General features: G+C 40.6%; 1 protein-coding gene across 12 annotated transcripts in view; it reads right to left on the reverse strand.

Moving 5' to 3' along the window:
* Positions 1-10,354: 10,354 nt before the first annotated feature.
* Positions 10,355-17,503, reverse strand: part of ADCYAP1R1 (ADCYAP receptor type I) — a 139,685-nt gene continuing 132,536 nt past the window's right edge. For 8 of the 12 annotated variants that reach the window (XM_061474381.1, XM_061474387.1, XM_061474392.1 and 5 more), the window contains one exon: positions 10,355-15,773. In XM_061474381.1, coding sequence (XP_061330365.1) covers positions 15,564-15,773 — 210 coding nt within the window. In that variant the 3' untranslated portion in view covers positions 10,355-15,563. The remainder of the gene's footprint in view (positions 15,774-17,503) is intronic. The other 4 variants (XM_061474394.1, XM_061474391.1, XM_061474390.1 and 1 more) reach the window with 1 other exon arrangement.

The raw sequence follows: 17,503 nt of genomic DNA on the forward strand, positions 1-17,503 counted from the left end.
CCTGCATTCAGACTTGAAAGCACTGCTAAAGATGATGGTCATTCAAGGACTTGCTGCCTTTCTGCACTTATCAGTTTGGTTTCAAAAAGTAATTCTCCAAACCCCCATTTTGCTCTACTCTTTGTTAATCACTTAGGCCAGGAGACATTTGACTTTGTGGAAACCTCTTTGTTGATTTTAAGTGCTTCAACTCTAGTTCCATTGTTAGAGCAGAGATGAATTGTCCAGATTTCTCTAAATATGATTCAGATCAGTCCTGTATTAATTAAGCATTTAACCCATCTGTATTAATTAATCAGACACCTCTATAAAGTGACATTTTGTCTGTTCTGACCTCTTTATAAATTTCTTCTTGTAAAAATAACCTTTGGTCCTGTGTTGTTTATGTTTGTTGCCTAGCACACTGATGTGAACGCATTTGTGTGATGTATATCTATAAAATGAAAGTGATAATTACAACTGTTGTGAGTTTGTAAATTTGAACTGCGTCAGTTTGGATGTTTCATTTAAGACTTCATAAAGAATGGCCAGACTTATAATTGTGTTCTTCTCCCAGTATAATCTTCTCTTTCTCTCCCACCTAACTTTGTCATTTATTTGGTGCATGTATCAGCCATCTTGTGTCACACAGCAATTCCCACTTCTTAGCTGAGCTCCCAGGATAGATTGCATTTGACTTTAGAATCATAGAATCATAGAATCGTTAGGGTTGGAAAGGACCTTCAGATCATCTAGTTCCAACCCCCCTGCCGTGGGCAGGGACACCTTACGCTAAATCATATCACCCAAGGCCTCATCCAACCTGGTCTTGAACACTGCCAGGGATGGAGCATTCACAACCTCCCTGGGCAACCCATTCCAGTGCCTCACCACCCTAACAGGAAAGAATTTCCTCCTTATATCCAACCTAAACTTCCCCTGTTTAAGTTTGAACCCATTACCCCTTGTCCTATCACTACAGTCTCTAATGAAGAGTCCATCCCCAGCATCCCTATAGGCCCCCTTCAGCTACTGGAAGGCTGCTATGAGGTCTCCACGCAGCCTTCTCTTCTCCAGGCTGAACAACTCCAACTTCCTCAGCCTGTCTTCATACGGGAGGTGCTCCAGTCACCTGATCATCCTCGTGGCCCTCCTCTGGACTTGTTCCAACAGTTCCATGTCCTTTTTGTGTTGAGGACACCAGAACTGCACACAATGCTCCAAGTGAGGTCTCACGAGAGCAGAGTAGAGGGGCAGGATCACCTCCTTCGACCTGCTGGTCAAGCTCTCCTTTTGATGCAGCCCAGGATACGCTTGGCTTTCTGGGCTGCAAGCGCACACTGAAGCCGGCTCATGTTCAATTTCTCATCAACCAGCACCCCCAAGTCCTTCTCCTCAAGGCTGCTCTGAATCTCTTCTCTGCCCAACCTGTAGCTGTGCCTGGGATTGCTCCGACCCAGGTGCAGGACCTTGCACTTGGCATGGTTAAACTTCATAAGGTTGGCATCAGCCCACCTCACAAGTGTGTCAAGGTCCCTCTGGATGGCATTCCTTTCCTCCAGAGTATCAACCGAACCACACAGCTTGGTGTCATCGGCAAACTTGCTGAGGGCGCACTCAATCCCACTGTCCATGTCAGCGACAAAGATGTTGAACAAGACCGGTCCCAACACCGATCCCTGAGGGACACCACTCGTTACTGGTCTCCAGCCGGACATTGAGCCATTGACCACAACTCTTTGTGTGCGGCCATCCAGCCAGTTCTTTATCCACCGAATGGTCCATCCATCAAATTGATGTCTCTCCAATTTAGAGACAAGGATGTTGTGTGGGACAGTGTCGAACGCTTTACACAAGTCCAGGTAGATGACATCAACTGCTCTACCCCTGTCCATCAGTTCTGTAGCCCCATCATAGAAGGCCACCAAATTGGTCAGGCAGGATTTCCCCTTAGTGAAGCCATGCTGGCTGTCACCAAGCACCTTGTTGATTTTCATGTGCCTTAGCATGCCATCCAGAAGAATCTGCTCCAAGATTTCGCCAGGCACAGAGGTGAGACTTACTAGTCTGTAATTCCACGGGTCATCCATTTTCCCCTTCTTGAAAATGGGGGTTATATTTCCCTTTTTCCAGTCATCAGGAACTTCACCTGACTGCCATGATTTCTCAAATATGATGGCCAGTGGCTTCGCAACTTCATTCACCAGCTCCTTCAGGACCCCGCAGATGGATTTCATCAGGACCCATGGACTTGTGCACATTCAGATTTTTAAGATGGTCTCGAACCAGTTCCTCTCCTACAGTGGGCCCAAGGTCTTCATTCTCACAGTCCCTGCATCTGCCTTCCAAGACTTGGGTGGTGCAGTCAGAGCCTTTGGCAGTGAAGACTGAAGCAAAAAAGTCATTCAGAACCTCAGCCTTCTACAAATCCTGTTTAGCCAGTTCTCCTGAGAGCTTCCTGAGGGGGCCTACATTCTCCCTAGTCTGTTTTTTATTTGCTATGTACCTGTAGAATCCCTTCCTGTTATCTTTAATACCTCTAGCTAAGTTTAATTCTAACTGGGCTTTAGCTTTCCTAACCTGGTCCCTAGCTTCCCGGACAACATCCCTGTACTCTTCCCATGCCACCTGTCCTTGCTTCCACTTATTATAAGCCTCTTTTTTTCATTTGAATTTTCCTCAGCAGCTCCTTATCCATCCAAGGAGGTCTCCTGGCCCTCCTGCTGCACTTCTTTCTGGTTGGGATGCAACACTCCTGAGCTTGCAGCAGGTGATCCTTGAATATCAACCAACAGTCTTGGGCCCCTCTACCCTCTAGGGCTGTATCCCATGGAACCTTCCGAAGCAGGTTCCTGAAGAGGCCAAAGTCTGCTCTCTTGAAGTCCAGGGCAGTGAGCTTGCTGCACGCTCTTCTCACTGTCCTGAGGATCTCAAGTTTGACCACCTCATGATCGCTGCATCCAAGGCTGCCCTGGAGCGTCACATTTCCATCGAGCCCTTCCCTGTTGGTGAGCACGAGGTCAAGTACAGCACCTCTCCTTGTCAGCTCCTCTATTACTTGCAGAAAGAATTTGTCTTCTACACAATCGAAGAACCTCCTGGATTGCTTGTGCTGGGCCGTACCGTCCTTCCAACAGATGTCAGGGTGGTTGAAGTCCCCCATGAGAACAAGGGCCTGCGAGTGTGAGGCTTTTCCTATCTGTCTATAGAGTGCTTCATCCGCAGGTTCTCCTTGATCAGGCAGTCTGTAACAGATCCCCACAGTAATGTCTCCCATAGCTATATTCCCTTTAACCCTGACTTTAAGTCCACCCGTCTCACTGTACGTCCGCATCCTTTATTACTGGGAAGTTTCTCTACCGGACCAATGATCCAGAGGAAGGAAAAATTAGGGCAAAAAAAAAGGGATAGGTCCCAGTACACCATGAAGAATTTTTCCACCAGTCATTCAGTGTTTAGTCTCCTCATAAATATTCAACAGCACTAGCACTCCCACATTTCTACTGGATCCCCCAACCTAGTTTGTACCCATATACCATCACCATGCACATTTGTCTTGCACTTACTTCTTAGATATCCCTTTTTGCCTAAGGCTTTTGCCAGTCACCCTGCCAAATCATCTTACAGAGATCCAGACCACTGCTTCAAAAGTTCTCTTGCAACCTCAGCAATACACCAGCTATCTGCTCTGTCTGTCCTTTGTTCAAAATGCCTCTGCATCCCCCGCAGCACTATTAACATGTCTAAGCTTTTTATTTTTCAGACATTTTGGATCAGGAAGTAATACATAACCTGGAATTGAGGGCTATATGAAGATATTCTGCTTATACACAAAGCCACTATGTAAATAATGTGTTTAAAAAGCATACTTGGAACAATCTGGTGATAAGGTTAATAATCTTGGGGAGTGTAAAAATTGCTTGGATAAGAGTTATTTTTGGGTGGTGGAAAGGCTGCTGATCCCATGTTGATGGCACCTCTGAGGGCACAACGGTGTGTGTGAGTAGGGAAAGCTTCAGGGACGTTTTGTTCCACAGCAGGCCTGCGAAGGTGGCAAAAGTGCTGTCACCAGATGCGTCTAAAAGCACTGCATGGTCTGTGTGGAGGCACTGCCATCTTGTGGGATGCGGTGTGTGCTGGGCATGCTGCTGGCCTCTGGCTATGTGCAGTCCAGAAAGCAAGACAGTAAGTGTTCTGAAACATTGTCCCCTGCTCACAGGCAGTATGACTAACATGAACCTGAGATACACCCTCTCATGAGTGAGATTTAAGTAATTATCATAGGACAGCTGCAATATATCATTAAGTTACGTCAGCTAGGAAAAGCTTCTTTCTCTTCCTCTAATCCCCTGGCATCTTTTACACAGTTTAACTCCTAGATTATTATTTCTAAATCCATTTACAAACTACATGACAACCCAGAAAGTTTAAAAACAACTTTTTCAGCTGTTTTTCTTGTTGTTGCAGCTAGGAGAGGTTGTCAAGGTAACTGGAATTTCCGCCAAGAATAGATTTTTAACTCTTACAGTGTCAGCAATTTTTTTTTCAGAAAGCTTGACTGTGTGAACTCCAGATTAAAAATAAGCTTTCGTCAGACAGCTTTACTTGCTTTGCCAATTCTAAGCTTTCCCAAGATTGTCTAATTCACCCAGAGCTGGATTTTCAGAGCAGTGTAAAGGGATGGTAGAAGCTATTGTAAAATACAAGGCCTGAAAACCATGATGGTTTCAGCGTAACTCAAACTAAATGAAGATGTAATCAATTTAAAGGTGCATTGTATGAGAGAGAAAGATCTTCAGGAAAAAATAAATGCTGTAATAAGAAATACCTAATGTGATAATCTTTCTGTCTTTAGAGAAACCTTGGCCAACAATGGATGAGTGTCCAAATCATGAGACATAGAGAAGGATCCAAATTGCTTTGAAATCTAGTGGTTACTGATTGCTCAGCTACTGGCTACAGAAACTGCCAGACAGTTTGATGACTGTGCGCCTCTAGATAGAATTTGCTAGAAACAGTCCTTTGGTAAAGTCAGAGCCCTAACCTGTAAGTCTTGAAGATGTAGGGTTAAAAAAGTGCTTTAAAATAAATTTAAACTAGAGATAGGGATAATTCAAAAAAAAAAAGTATCTGAATGAGAGTGAGAATTTATCAATTTCAGAATATGTAGCTGAATTCAAAGTAGTACTCTCCTTGGTGTGTTGACAGACCTAGTAAATGAGGTTTTCTCAGTGTTTGGTTCTTGGAACAAATATGCTATAGTGTGGTATTGCTTTAAAATTGTGGATATTTACCACAGGACTTTTAGACAAGGCTGACATACTGTTGGAGGTGATCAGCAAGATAATGACCAATGCAGCCCTTATTCATATGGCGGAATGTAGCGTATTGAGGCACAGACTCCAGCTGTGGTGCAACCAGAGAAGTTTATTGAGTGAGCTTACAGGCTTTTATAGCGCTCTGCCTAGCGGTTAGCAGCGGTTAGCTCCTTTGGTACTTTTCCATCACAAAACAGCGTTCCTTCTCCAGGCACACACTGGGTGCTTTTCCAGCCAATGGCTTTACTGATCATGTGCCTTTTCAGCTAATCATATTACTATTCACCCACCTTTGCTTAAGCAACTATTTTTAACCAGATATATAAACATGTTTCTCTGCTACGCTACATTGTTACTTCCCCTTCTCTTTGACCACACATTCTTTGTCCCTTTGGCCCACAGTGGAAAGGGGAGATATATCCTGTACCTCCTCATCCAGCACTCAAAGAAAGGGCTGAGACTGCCTAGTAAATCCGTGTAAATGGATTATCTATCACTGTATTTACAATGATTTGAAACACAGCAAAAAAAATGAAAATCCATATATCTGCTCTGCCTCCCTGAACTCTCAACCTGCCCATGGGTCCAAGACCCCATTTCAGCCCTGGCCCTGCCTCAGCAGTGAAGAAGCATGCTGATTTCCAGCTTTGCAAAGGCCCTGCCCCACCAAGGGATCCACTGATCAGGGACAGGTTCTTAGGCTGATGTCCTGGCCTGGCCTTGTACCTGTCTTGGACCTGCATTGCCACCATGAACTTGTCTGATGATCAGGACTCTTGGTTGAATCTGGTCTCCATTTCCAGGCCATCCTTGCTTCTTCCCTGTGGCTGTGACTGGTCCTGGTCCCCATGCGATGCCCCTTGTCTCCCACCCATCCATCAGGGTCAGCTGGTCCTAGCTGCTCCCTGACACATCTCTACCCCCCAGTTTCAATAGATAAATGTCCACTTTCCCAACAAAGGACAAGGGTCTGTATTTTGGCTAAACAGTGAGGGAGAATAGCAATTGAATGATGTAGCCTTTGTGGAGGATTCATAGATACATGAGGGCCAGACAGAGACTTATGGCAGCTGAAAAAGATGAAAGGAATATTAGAAATAAGTCTTCTACTGTGGAGTCCTGTGTTTCAGTAGGGTGAGTGTACCTTATCTTTTGAAAATGATAACTCTTAAGGTTTGCTCTCGTTATAATAGAAATGAAGCCTTGAAACATATCAGGTGTTATAGAGAACAATCTTTTCCACCTTTCCCAAAAGGCAGTGCTTTTGTCTGGGGACAACAGACTTTCTTTTCCTGTTTAGACACCTTAGAAATAATATGTAGGCCTCAAAGGACCTGTGGATCAAAGCTCAGAACCACAGGGGTTATTAGTTGCAGTGAAGAGTGTGTTCCATTTTTACTGGCAGTATTAGATCACAGTCATGCTTGATACTGATGCAGTGTGCTATTGATGGTGAAGGAAGAGTGTGCACGGCCCACTAATGGCAAGGACTTCATGCCTGGTTGGTCCAAGACTGACTTTGCCCAGCATAATGCAGATTCTCCTTCCCACAAGGAAGGAACCCAACCCTTTTAGCCCAGAAAAACACCCTGATGTTGCAGGAATAAATACACTACCCTGTAACTTCACAGACAAAAAGTTCTCTTTGGTGACATTTTATATCAGAACAGACATGTACGAAATGATAATACATTTATTGTGTCATCTACAGCAGTATACATGTTAAAAACAATTTCTCAAAACACAAAAAGTTAGAAAGCAGCAATTGATATCTGTGTTTCCACCTCATAACAAAGCTGAATAACCCCAGATCCCATTACCAATTCAACCAACTTTGACCAAAAAAGGTCAGTATTAGACCAAACAGGCCAGTAAGTTTTTACCTTGACACAGTCAAAAGCCAAAATACAACTTTCCATCCAATATCTTGGCACTTCTCAAATCTATAGCATGTTGCATTGCCACTAAATTGACCAGAGAAAGGGAAAGAGAACAAACACACCAAATATTTGTTTTTACAGATTATACCAGTACACAAAGGCCTCTTGAGACTCTTCTGCAAGCACAAAGTCAATTGGAAAAGGCATATCCAGAAGCCTAAGTCATTTCAGACACTGAAGAGCGTCATATCACACAGTGTTATATCACACAGTAATTCTTTACATGGATGAATTCCCCAAAAGCAAGCCAATGGGAAATTGTAAATTTAATCATAGGAAGGTGAAAGACCACAAGGTTCAAAACATTGCTCAAGCTCTGCTGGTGTGTTTTCATACACAAAGTAAGATGTGTATTTAGCCGAACTTAGCTCTTTAGTACAGATACGGTTAACAGATAAGGAGATTAACATCAGAGCACCATTAGCTACTACTGAATACTCCATATCTTCCTAATGTTACTCTTAAATGCAGTTCTGAACTGGTTGCATGTGTCTGACTGCTAAAAGCAGAGGGCAAAATCCCAACTTTTTTCAGAGCAGGTGCACTATGTACCATGGTTTGTTTCCGGACACAGAAGTGCTGGTCATGTGGACATAATCTTACAGAAAGAACAAGATTTCCTGAAAATTATTCTTGGTGAGACCTAAGTCTTTATTAGGCATGCACCTTTCCCAAATGTGGTTAGTAATATCTAACAGAAGTCACCCCCAAGCTTTTCAAGAGCATTATTTCTCAGCATTCATGAAACAGAACAACACTGACAGGGCAAAGTTGCCAGGGGAAAAGCCATCTACATGTAGACTTCCACAGTGTCAACATCTGTCTCTGATCTGGTCAGCTAGACTTCCTGGTGGAAAGAAACAGATCCTTGCAAAATATGAATGATCTCACCTTTCAGTAGATATGGGAAATATGTTTGATGCTTGCACTCTAAAATTGCTTGTTTCTCTCTTCTGACTACAAAGGCAAACTGGAGAAACTAGATCAAAGGAAGATATCTTCACTGTTGGTGTCTAAAGTTAAGTGATGTAGATATCTCCATAGCTGTCTGCTTAGTGACACGGGATCCTGCCTATGAGCCAGAATACCTAATACTGAAAGTGTTGGATGTTGAAAGGGAAACATATTCAGTATAGCCCTTGATATTCAACTCTTTAAGACAGAAAATCAGGTAAACCCAGATATATGGTTCTATCTTTGCATTATGTAAATTTCTGCAGTCGTAGACTGAGGAGTCCAAGAGACCTTGCCTTCACATAGAAATGAAAGTCTAGCTATCCGAGTTTGGAGTACAGTCCTGCCCAGTGAGTTTATCTCAATTTCCTAGATAACCACACAGACCTCACTGGGTCTGTGAGCTATAGAAGACAGTTATCTTGTCTGGCAGCTGGAGGCCAAGCAGGATCCCATGTGATGTCCCATACATCCTGCACTATCTGCTCCTAGTACCATCTCTTCCTTCCCCTTAGACCTTTCATGCTATAATAGCTCTCTTGAAGTCAGATTTATGTCTCTGCAGTGTCATGTAGCAGATGATTTTAATCATCCTACATTTCTCTAGAATCCTTGCCCACATGAGAATATCTCAGAACAAAGAAGGAAGTCTCAATATCATGAAATCACACAATCAAACCAAGGAGGAAAAGCTTTATTTGTTGAACTTCCTAGGTACATCCATTGAATGGAACAGGATCCTGTGCTTTGTCATATGAGAAGGCTTCATAGGACTTCATGGCGGTTGTGAAATCACAGCCTGAATGTTTCTGTTGATGTTGAGAACAGAGGGCAAGTACAATAGTTTCATTCAGATTGTGGTATCTGTTCTACCTGTGTCTTCTCAAATGATTCACAGACTATGAAAAGGCTAGAAAGAGACCTGGTTACACTGCTTTTTCATCCTGGTCCTTCTGTAATATTGGGATATAGAGACTCCCTGTGATGTCAGCTGACTAATAGTGGTCATGCTTTCCTCACCAATTCCCTTCTGTTGTTATCTGTCAAAGTGGATGTTGGATGGGAGGCACTGAGAAGTTCATCAAAGACTGGAGGGCGCTATGGGTAAAAAGCTGAAAAAACAATAATCTAAATTGTCCTGGGAAAACAGCTTGTAGTGACTCATCCTAAGCTGTTTGTAGCTGTACTTTTCCACCTCTTGTGATCTGTGGGAGCCTCATATAATTACAAAAGACAACAAAACTTCAGGAACCCTACAAGCATATATTGCTATATATATGTCTTCCAAGGACACTTCAGAAAGTGTCTGTGCTCTGAAGTGTCCACAGACCACAGGTTGAAAACCTTTGCCCTAAACAATTGTTCTGAAACACTACTAAAAAGCAATTTCAAATAACAAAGCAAATAAAGCCAATTAAATGAATGATCTTTGTATTTCTTTTACTGACACTGTTTACACTAAAGTCACCCTCGATGTATTTTTTTTGGCTGTACCCTTTGAGATTTTTATATCTAATTTCTGGCAGGGGGGGCTGGAAAGATAATGTGAAGTCTGGCATCTGCATGATTCACAGGCTAGGTTTAGTAGGGATTTAGTAGCAGTGTCTGACACATGAGCACCGAAACCTCACAAGCTGAAACAATCAGTATGTTTTTGCCCATTTGAATGTTGATTTCCTGCAGTATGTTGACTGAATGTGTGTCTTATCCATTTAACTGCAAACAGCATACTTCTCTTGCAAGATTGTAACTGAAACAGGAAAAGGAGAAGATTTGGATCACTTCCCTTTATTTCTGACTGAATGAAAGCTGCTCAAAACCCAAATCTTGTTTATATACTTTTAAAAACTGGAAATCTTTCTCTTAGTTTTTAACTTTACATTTCAGGGTGTTTGGTATACTGCTTCCAGCTGATTTTCCTGCTGTTCTTAATGGATTTGCATATATCAGCATTTGCTTCTTTGCATTGTTTTTGCTGCCCAAACTGAGAAAAGAGGTGAAACAAATGCAGCTGAATACCACCACTATTTTTAGTCTTATCTTTCAGCTGCATGATCAAAGATAATCTTTGCAGTCTTTGAAATAAAGGTGTTCATATTTGAGGAAGGGAGAAGGGAACTGAAGACAAGATTAGTGTGACAAGGAGCATAAGTGAGTCAGGAGTTACTTTAATCTGGAATTCAGAAAAAGGTTTCTAAATGCCTGAAGAGTGAAGTTTTATAGTAAGTTTCCAATGGGAAGAGAAGGTGAAAAGAAACAATCCAAGAAAAAAACTTACAGAATCTTAAAAGGGGAGGTGGCCAGTTTAGGAGCGGGAGTAATATGCTGTGAAAATAATGGCAATTGCAGTTTCCTTCACATGAAGTGTACTTATGGCACTGTGCTGCTCTAGAACACCTGAGGATCACAGACCAACAGCTCTAACTCTGCTAAATATGTTTCGTTCTTGATCATTATGGCTTTGCATATTACTGATTTATTTTGACCATGTGATTTATGAAAAAAATGAACCTTTGAGCTAAATGGAGGTCCTGCATAGCCCTTCATATGCAAGCACAGAAGCTATTATGATATGCAGAAATATCTATCACTGATACGATAATACTATGAAAAAACAGGATTTTACAAAATGATATGGAGAAGGCAAATTGTGGCAACTAATCCTTTTATCACTGCTGAAGAAAATAAAATTCTCCCAGATCAGGTTTTGAATAAGTGTAACACTATTCTGTGTGCAGTTCTGGTCTCCAGAATTCAAGAAAGATGCAGCCATACTGGAGAGGGTGAAAAAGAGGGCCATGATGTTCAAAGGGATGGACAACCTGCTCAATGAGAAAAGACTGAAGGAGTTAGGTCTTTTCTTCATGGAGATGTCTCAGAAGGGACCTAATCATGGTATTCCAGTACTGAAAGGGTGGCTACAAAGAGGGTGGAGGCTGGTATAGGTACAAGTTGCAGTAGTAGAGGTTTTACCTCTAAGAAAGAAACATTTTATAGTGAGAAAGGTCATTCACTGCAACAGCCTGCCCGGGGACATGGTGAGTCCCCATCACTGGAGATTTTCAAGATGGGATTGGACAGAGTGGTAGATAATCTCTTCTAGGCTCCCTTTCTCATGAAATACTGGCAAGAGAGTTGTTCAAGGTTCCTTCTAACCTGGGCTATTGATTCTATGATTCTATGAACTGCTCTGCATTCCTTTCTGCAAGGTATCTCATACTTGCCATTGACCATGGAGAGAGTCTAGGGAGAATCATCTTTGCAATGTAATTTCAAGTTATCTGCACAGTCAATTCCTGCCCACTTCTGCTTGTTATTTAGCCTTGTATTTGCAAGACACAGTTACTTAGTTGCAGGAATGGACAGCTGCTGAAAAGGAGCTAGACATCAAACAGAGTGCTTGAATTTAACTTCCAAACTGCACTTTTTTTTTGGCATTTCACTCTGGACTCATATGCCTTTATCTCTGTCCCTTCTCCCATCTCCCATTTTGACACCTGGTTTTCAAATACACATACATAAATGAGGCAGAGGAACTTGGGTATTTTTCCTCTATGAAATAAGATCTCCAACAACTGAACAGTTAAGTTTCATTACATGGCCTCTAACTTCAAGAGATACTAAATGTAGGCAAAGGCAGAAGGAGGTGGGGTCACCATGTAGCAATGAAACAAGCCCTGTCCATTGAAATACAGGTTATAGTTTTCATAATGAAATGTTAATTGTCCTGTAGTACCAGCACTCCACATCAAAAAGTCAATAATCAAACAGTTGTTAGATACAGTAAATAGTCACAAAAGCTGTAGCACAGAAAGTTTTTGTACATTTAGAAAAGCAAAGTAAGAAAATTATACAAGAAAGACATTATGGACATGGTAAAAAAGATGGCTCAAGGAGCGCTGCACATTTGTTTCTTTTAATTATGTACTGTTTTTAATAACATAGCCTTTAGAGCTTCAAAATATGTTTCACAGTGAAAAAATCAAACAAAGCACTGTTACACTCACTTTATATTTACACACACCTAGAAGCGAACCACCTATTGGTTTCTTCCAGACTGAAACAAATAGAAATGACAGCCACTGTGAATGGTGGCCATGCATGCTAAGAATCTTCAGGTTACATTCAACAGAGATATTTCTTAAGAGCTAATTTGTCTGATGGCATCAGAATCTTATTTAGATAACTATATACACCTGAAGTATGACCTTTCTCGTTAATACTGAGAAAGTTTGAGTGACTAAGGAAAGCCACATTTGCAAGTGCATCAGCACTTCAAATCATCACCAAAAAAATCATGAGAGAAGGGTTTCTTTTGTAAGAAATTGTATATTAAATATGCAGAGAGATACTGTTTCTTCCAGTAAATACAGTGCTGGTGAAAGGTAACAAAGAATTTAATTTGTCCACTGAACACGAAACACAGGGTCTGCAACAGCGAAATTTTCCCTCCACTGCCCTCCAACTTTTCTTGCTCCTGAGCACTGGCTTTACAAATCTAAGGAGCAAGTCCAGGTTTTCATGAATATTCAGCCTTTGGCATCTCCTGCTCAGGCTGCCAAAAAATTATAACAATGTGCTGAGGTCAAATCCCAAGCCAAAGTGAAGTGGCTTTGTTCTAACAGTAACAACAGTTTCCCCCGATTTTAATTTAGCTGAGGACCTGGTCTCTGGTGTGCGTGACTGGAGGGTGGTTTTGGTGTTGTGAACGTTTGCCCACAAGGCACTGGACTGAGATCCACCAACTCATGTTGCAGAGCACTGCAGGACAGCCAGGAAAACAACAGAATAAAGAAATAAGCTCAGAAAAAAACTCAACAACAACAGAAACAAAATTAAAAATCCAAATGCCCTCTTGCTCTTGACTGAAACATGACAAAAAGTCTCCAGCTAGAGACAGGAATTCAACACCTTTTTCTCAAAAGTTCTCAATTATTAATGCTTGAAAATTGGCTACTAGCCATTTATGCAAAATCTATTTTTTGTTTTCTTAAATAATACACTTAAACTATTGTTAATATAACACTTTGTGAAAGCCCATACTACAGAAAATACAAACCTAATGTCATCAGTTCATCTAACATTAAACAGTCTCATTTAAAAAATGTCTACCTATGCATTTACCTGATAGATCTCACTTTCCCCATCTTCCATGTCTTTTTGGACTGCAAAGTGCATGCTTCCTTGGGAAACTTTCTAAAATAGCTTTTAGCAGCAGCTAATGAAAGAGGATGCTCCAATCTATCTGTTAAAAATACTTTAGTGACTTTTGCAGGGAGTCTGGCAGAAGGGGACAAATCCTGCTCTTGGAGCAGCAAACCAGTGCAAAGACTTGAAAAAATAAAGATATATATCTGGATCATAGAACTCTCACTGAAGAAACTGGAGTGAAATGTAAATTATTTAAACTGTTTTGCTGGTCCTCCCAGCAAGGGTAGATTTCACCTGACATGGGTGTGTCTCATAAGAGCATGATCCCGTACCAATATGACATCAGTCAACATTTCTGCCTGTTTCAAATTATTTTTACATTCATTTACACTACTACAACTGAGAGCAGTTTTTGCCCATAAAACACTATATGTGTTAATTATTATTAATATTTATTTCACAACTTTCTGAGACCTTTTTTTTCTCCTTTTAAAAACAAGGAAACTAGTATTATTTTTTAAAACCTATGATTAAAATGACATTTTTTTTTACCTAAACAAAAGTCAGTAAAATTAAAAGCTTACAGTGAGCTGACACTAAAATTCTGAGTCTTTCATTTATTTTTTTAGATCATAATCCTGTCAACTAACACCAAAGAACAAGCCTGAATTTTAAATTTCCTGGTTACTATTAGTTTCAGTTCGAAACTTCACATTTAAAGTGTCATTTTCATTTTTGACTTTTTTTTTATATATATGCATACACATACATGCACATATATATATTTATATATATATCAGTTCATAAATCCAAAATGAAGTGAGCACTAGGACAGTCCTCAAAGCCTTTATGCACTGTATAAAGACTTTCAAGAATTGACATCACTGACATTTAATTGAAGTAGATAAGTACCAGTCGTGGCTTTAGCTAAAAGGCAAAGGTTGAGAGTAATTCCTCTCAAAGAAAAGCAGTAAGACCACTGGTGGTTAAACAAACAGAATATCCAAAAAGAGAGAAAACTGCCAGGTGTGGGAAGTCATACAAAGTCTTTTAACTTTTCCTTCTATGCCATTGTATTGTTCAATTTAGTTGCTCACCAAATTCCAGGATGATCATGCCAGATCCTTCTTGCGCCTCTTGTAATGGCAAGGAAAAGTCAACACACAGAAGTCAACCAGGTTGCAAAGGCACCACACTCTGACAGCACTACCAGAAACCGTACCACATTTGGACACAGATGCAGAAGGTTCAAGGTTATCTGGAGGGAAAGGCCACCCTGGAACTGACTTTTGCTCCTAAGGTGGGAGGGAGGCGTCAGTTATTTTTATTATGTAAAGAATCCAAATAATCTATCATCAATCAATCAATGCCAAAAATATAGATATATCTCAACTACATGGCCCTTTTAGAAAATTCACAGCTTAGCTAGAACAAAGAACATTTTCTTACAAGTGTCCCTGGGTAAGTAAGAAGCTGATCCCGTCTCTCTTGCCTGAAGTCCCCACACTGATTGATGGTAGCTATGAAGCTCCACATTGGCACAGAACTTTCTTTAAGTCCACAGGAAACATTTGACTAAATCCAGCCATGAACTTAATTTTCTGGAGTTCTTCCTGAATCAGCTGGTTAGATTAACCCAAGCATATTAGCTCCATCCTAAGACTCAAAAGAGAAACACTGCAGAAATTCACATGCCAAAAGACAGGGACACACTAAGATATGTTTGACTAGAACAAAAAAAAAAAAGTCAATTCAAACCAAAATGGAAAGCAATATGAAAAATAACAGTGGTCATGTCCATTCACAGATTAGTATCAGTTTGGCAACCAAGGATCACAACTGCACGCAATCACTGTTACTTTTGACTGACAACGGATTACTTGCAGATGCTCTGAAATATAAATCATGGAGTGGGTAGGCTTGGCTATCTTTTAAACATTTTTCTGTTAATGGCCTTGAGTACACTTGGGTATTTACAGTGATTATTAAAAAGATATATATACACACATTTCCTTTGCTTTTATCACAAAGGAAAGTAAAAGAAGGGAAAGGGAAAAGGGAAAAGGGAAAAGGGAAAAGGGAAAAGGGAAAGGAAAGGAAAGGAAAGGAAAGGAAAGGAAAGGAAAGGAAAGGAAAAAGGCCTACACCACCACCAAAACTATGATTTATTTTTTTTTTTAAGGGATGGTTTTTGGTTTGCTTGTTGACTGATGTGTTTTCTTTAGCTGCTCATGTCGCTAGGTTCTCTGCATTTATGCTGGACATCCGAATCTGAGAGCTGCTCTTGCTCAGAATGGAGAGTTGTGTCCCCCCGTTCACTCCGCTGCTCGCTAGAGAAGGATGACGATGTTTGAAATCCACAGCAAAATACCGGTTGACTTTCCAGCTCCTCCATTTTCTCTTTATTTCTGATTGCACCTTTAGGGAGAAACTTCAAAAGGTCATTTTTTATGTACTTAGCCGCTCGAGGGACATGCTGACAAACTATCAAGATTAGAAAAAAACGCCAATTTGACAGAATTATCTTTAAGACTATTATTAAACTCCTCACTTCAGCAAAATCTGAAGTGATTTCCCCATGTATGGAAGAGGTCCATGCATGCAGTGGGAACAACAGCCTGGGTTCTGTGTCTCTGACTTCAAAGAATTTAGTATCAACCCACAGGTGCATGGAATACCTGTTCAACACCAACTCCAACATAGTTCTTGAGCTATCTTCTTGGAAGAATATCCTGTTTTCATCAACAGCCAGTACCAAATACATAACAAGGAGCCAAAGAAACCAGCAACCAAAAGGTACTAGACAAGAAATGAAATAACCTTTCCACAGAGGGAGCTTGTCTCTCACCTGCCATTAATGGCTGAATGTCTATTGAAAACTTTGTGCCCTGCTTTCACATCGCTTCTAAGCAGTCAATAGCTCTTGGACTAATATACATCTGTGACAGCCTCCTTTTCCTTGAGATTTTTTTCATGGGCATCCACAATAAGTCACCAATAGTAAAACAGTTCATGTCAGAATTTCAATTAGAAAATAAGCAAATAATTATATAGCTTTTCCACTTTTCATTCATCACCAGTTTCCTGGAAATCCTGCTAAAAGTACATGTATGTATATATATACATAAGATAGTAAGAATTTAATATAAGAAATATACTGGACCGACATTTGCTCAGTCTATTACTCACTCCTGACAGTAGCCAGTAGCATATTACTCAATGAAACAGTGTAAGAGCAAGTAAATGTGTACAGATATTTTTCTTAATATATTTTTTTTCAGTCTCCAATCAGCTGCTGAGTTCTTGTCTTTAACAATCATCACTAGATTTTCCTAGACTAATATAATTATCAAAATGAATCAGCATATGCCAAAATGCTAAACAAGTGGTTCAATTGTATATACACAAACTACAGGGAGGAAAAATCCAACTGGAAAACTTATATTCTCCTTCTACTACCTCTCAATTCCTATTTTCAGTAAAATACAGACAGTTAAGAGAGTAATATCTAGAGATTAATATTAAGCAATATTAATATACCAAAGGTGAACCCTTTCTTACCTAAATAATTTTGCAGGATCACAAGACATTCTCTAATGTCTTGAGAGATAAAATTGTTTCAATTAATTTGGTTGTACTAGTCTGGCTAAAAACCATCACCCCATTCCCTCCAAATGGTTACAGGAAATCTGACACACTCCACATGTTACCTTGGAAAAGTGCTTATCTGCAGATTAGTTTTAGACAAGACTTTCTGGTTATTTTTTTAGCACTCATGGAAGGTAATAGATGAAACAACAGCTGTCGGTGAGAGAGTTGTCTATCCAGTAATGTCAGCTGGTGAAGTATGAATGACACTAATGCCATTAATTCCAGAAAGTCATGATCCTGAACTCACCTTCCGAGCTTCTTGGGACCAAACTATGAATAATGCTTTAACAGACCTGTGGGTCCTTTAACAGGATAAGCCCATGAGCAAAGGTGACCTATAAATTTGTTTGATAAACTTGGAGATTGTTATGGCTATCTGCAAAGGAATCACTTGGATCAAGGGGTTAGAGACCTTTTGTACAAGAGAGCAGCTATGGCATGCTATATGTAAACGAGCATAAAAAACCTACTGCACTACAACTGGTAGAAAGAAATAGTTTCAGGCTCCTT

This window comes from Pezoporus flaviventris, unplaced genomic scaffold (assembly GCF_033815535.1).
Source record: "Pezoporus flaviventris isolate CSIRO_AGI_PZ_B2104156 unplaced genomic scaffold, CSIRO_AGI_Pfla_v1 ptg000079l, whole genome shotgun sequence".
NCBI classification, from domain to species: domain Eukaryota; kingdom Metazoa; phylum Chordata; class Aves; order Psittaciformes; family Psittacidae; genus Pezoporus; species Pezoporus flaviventris.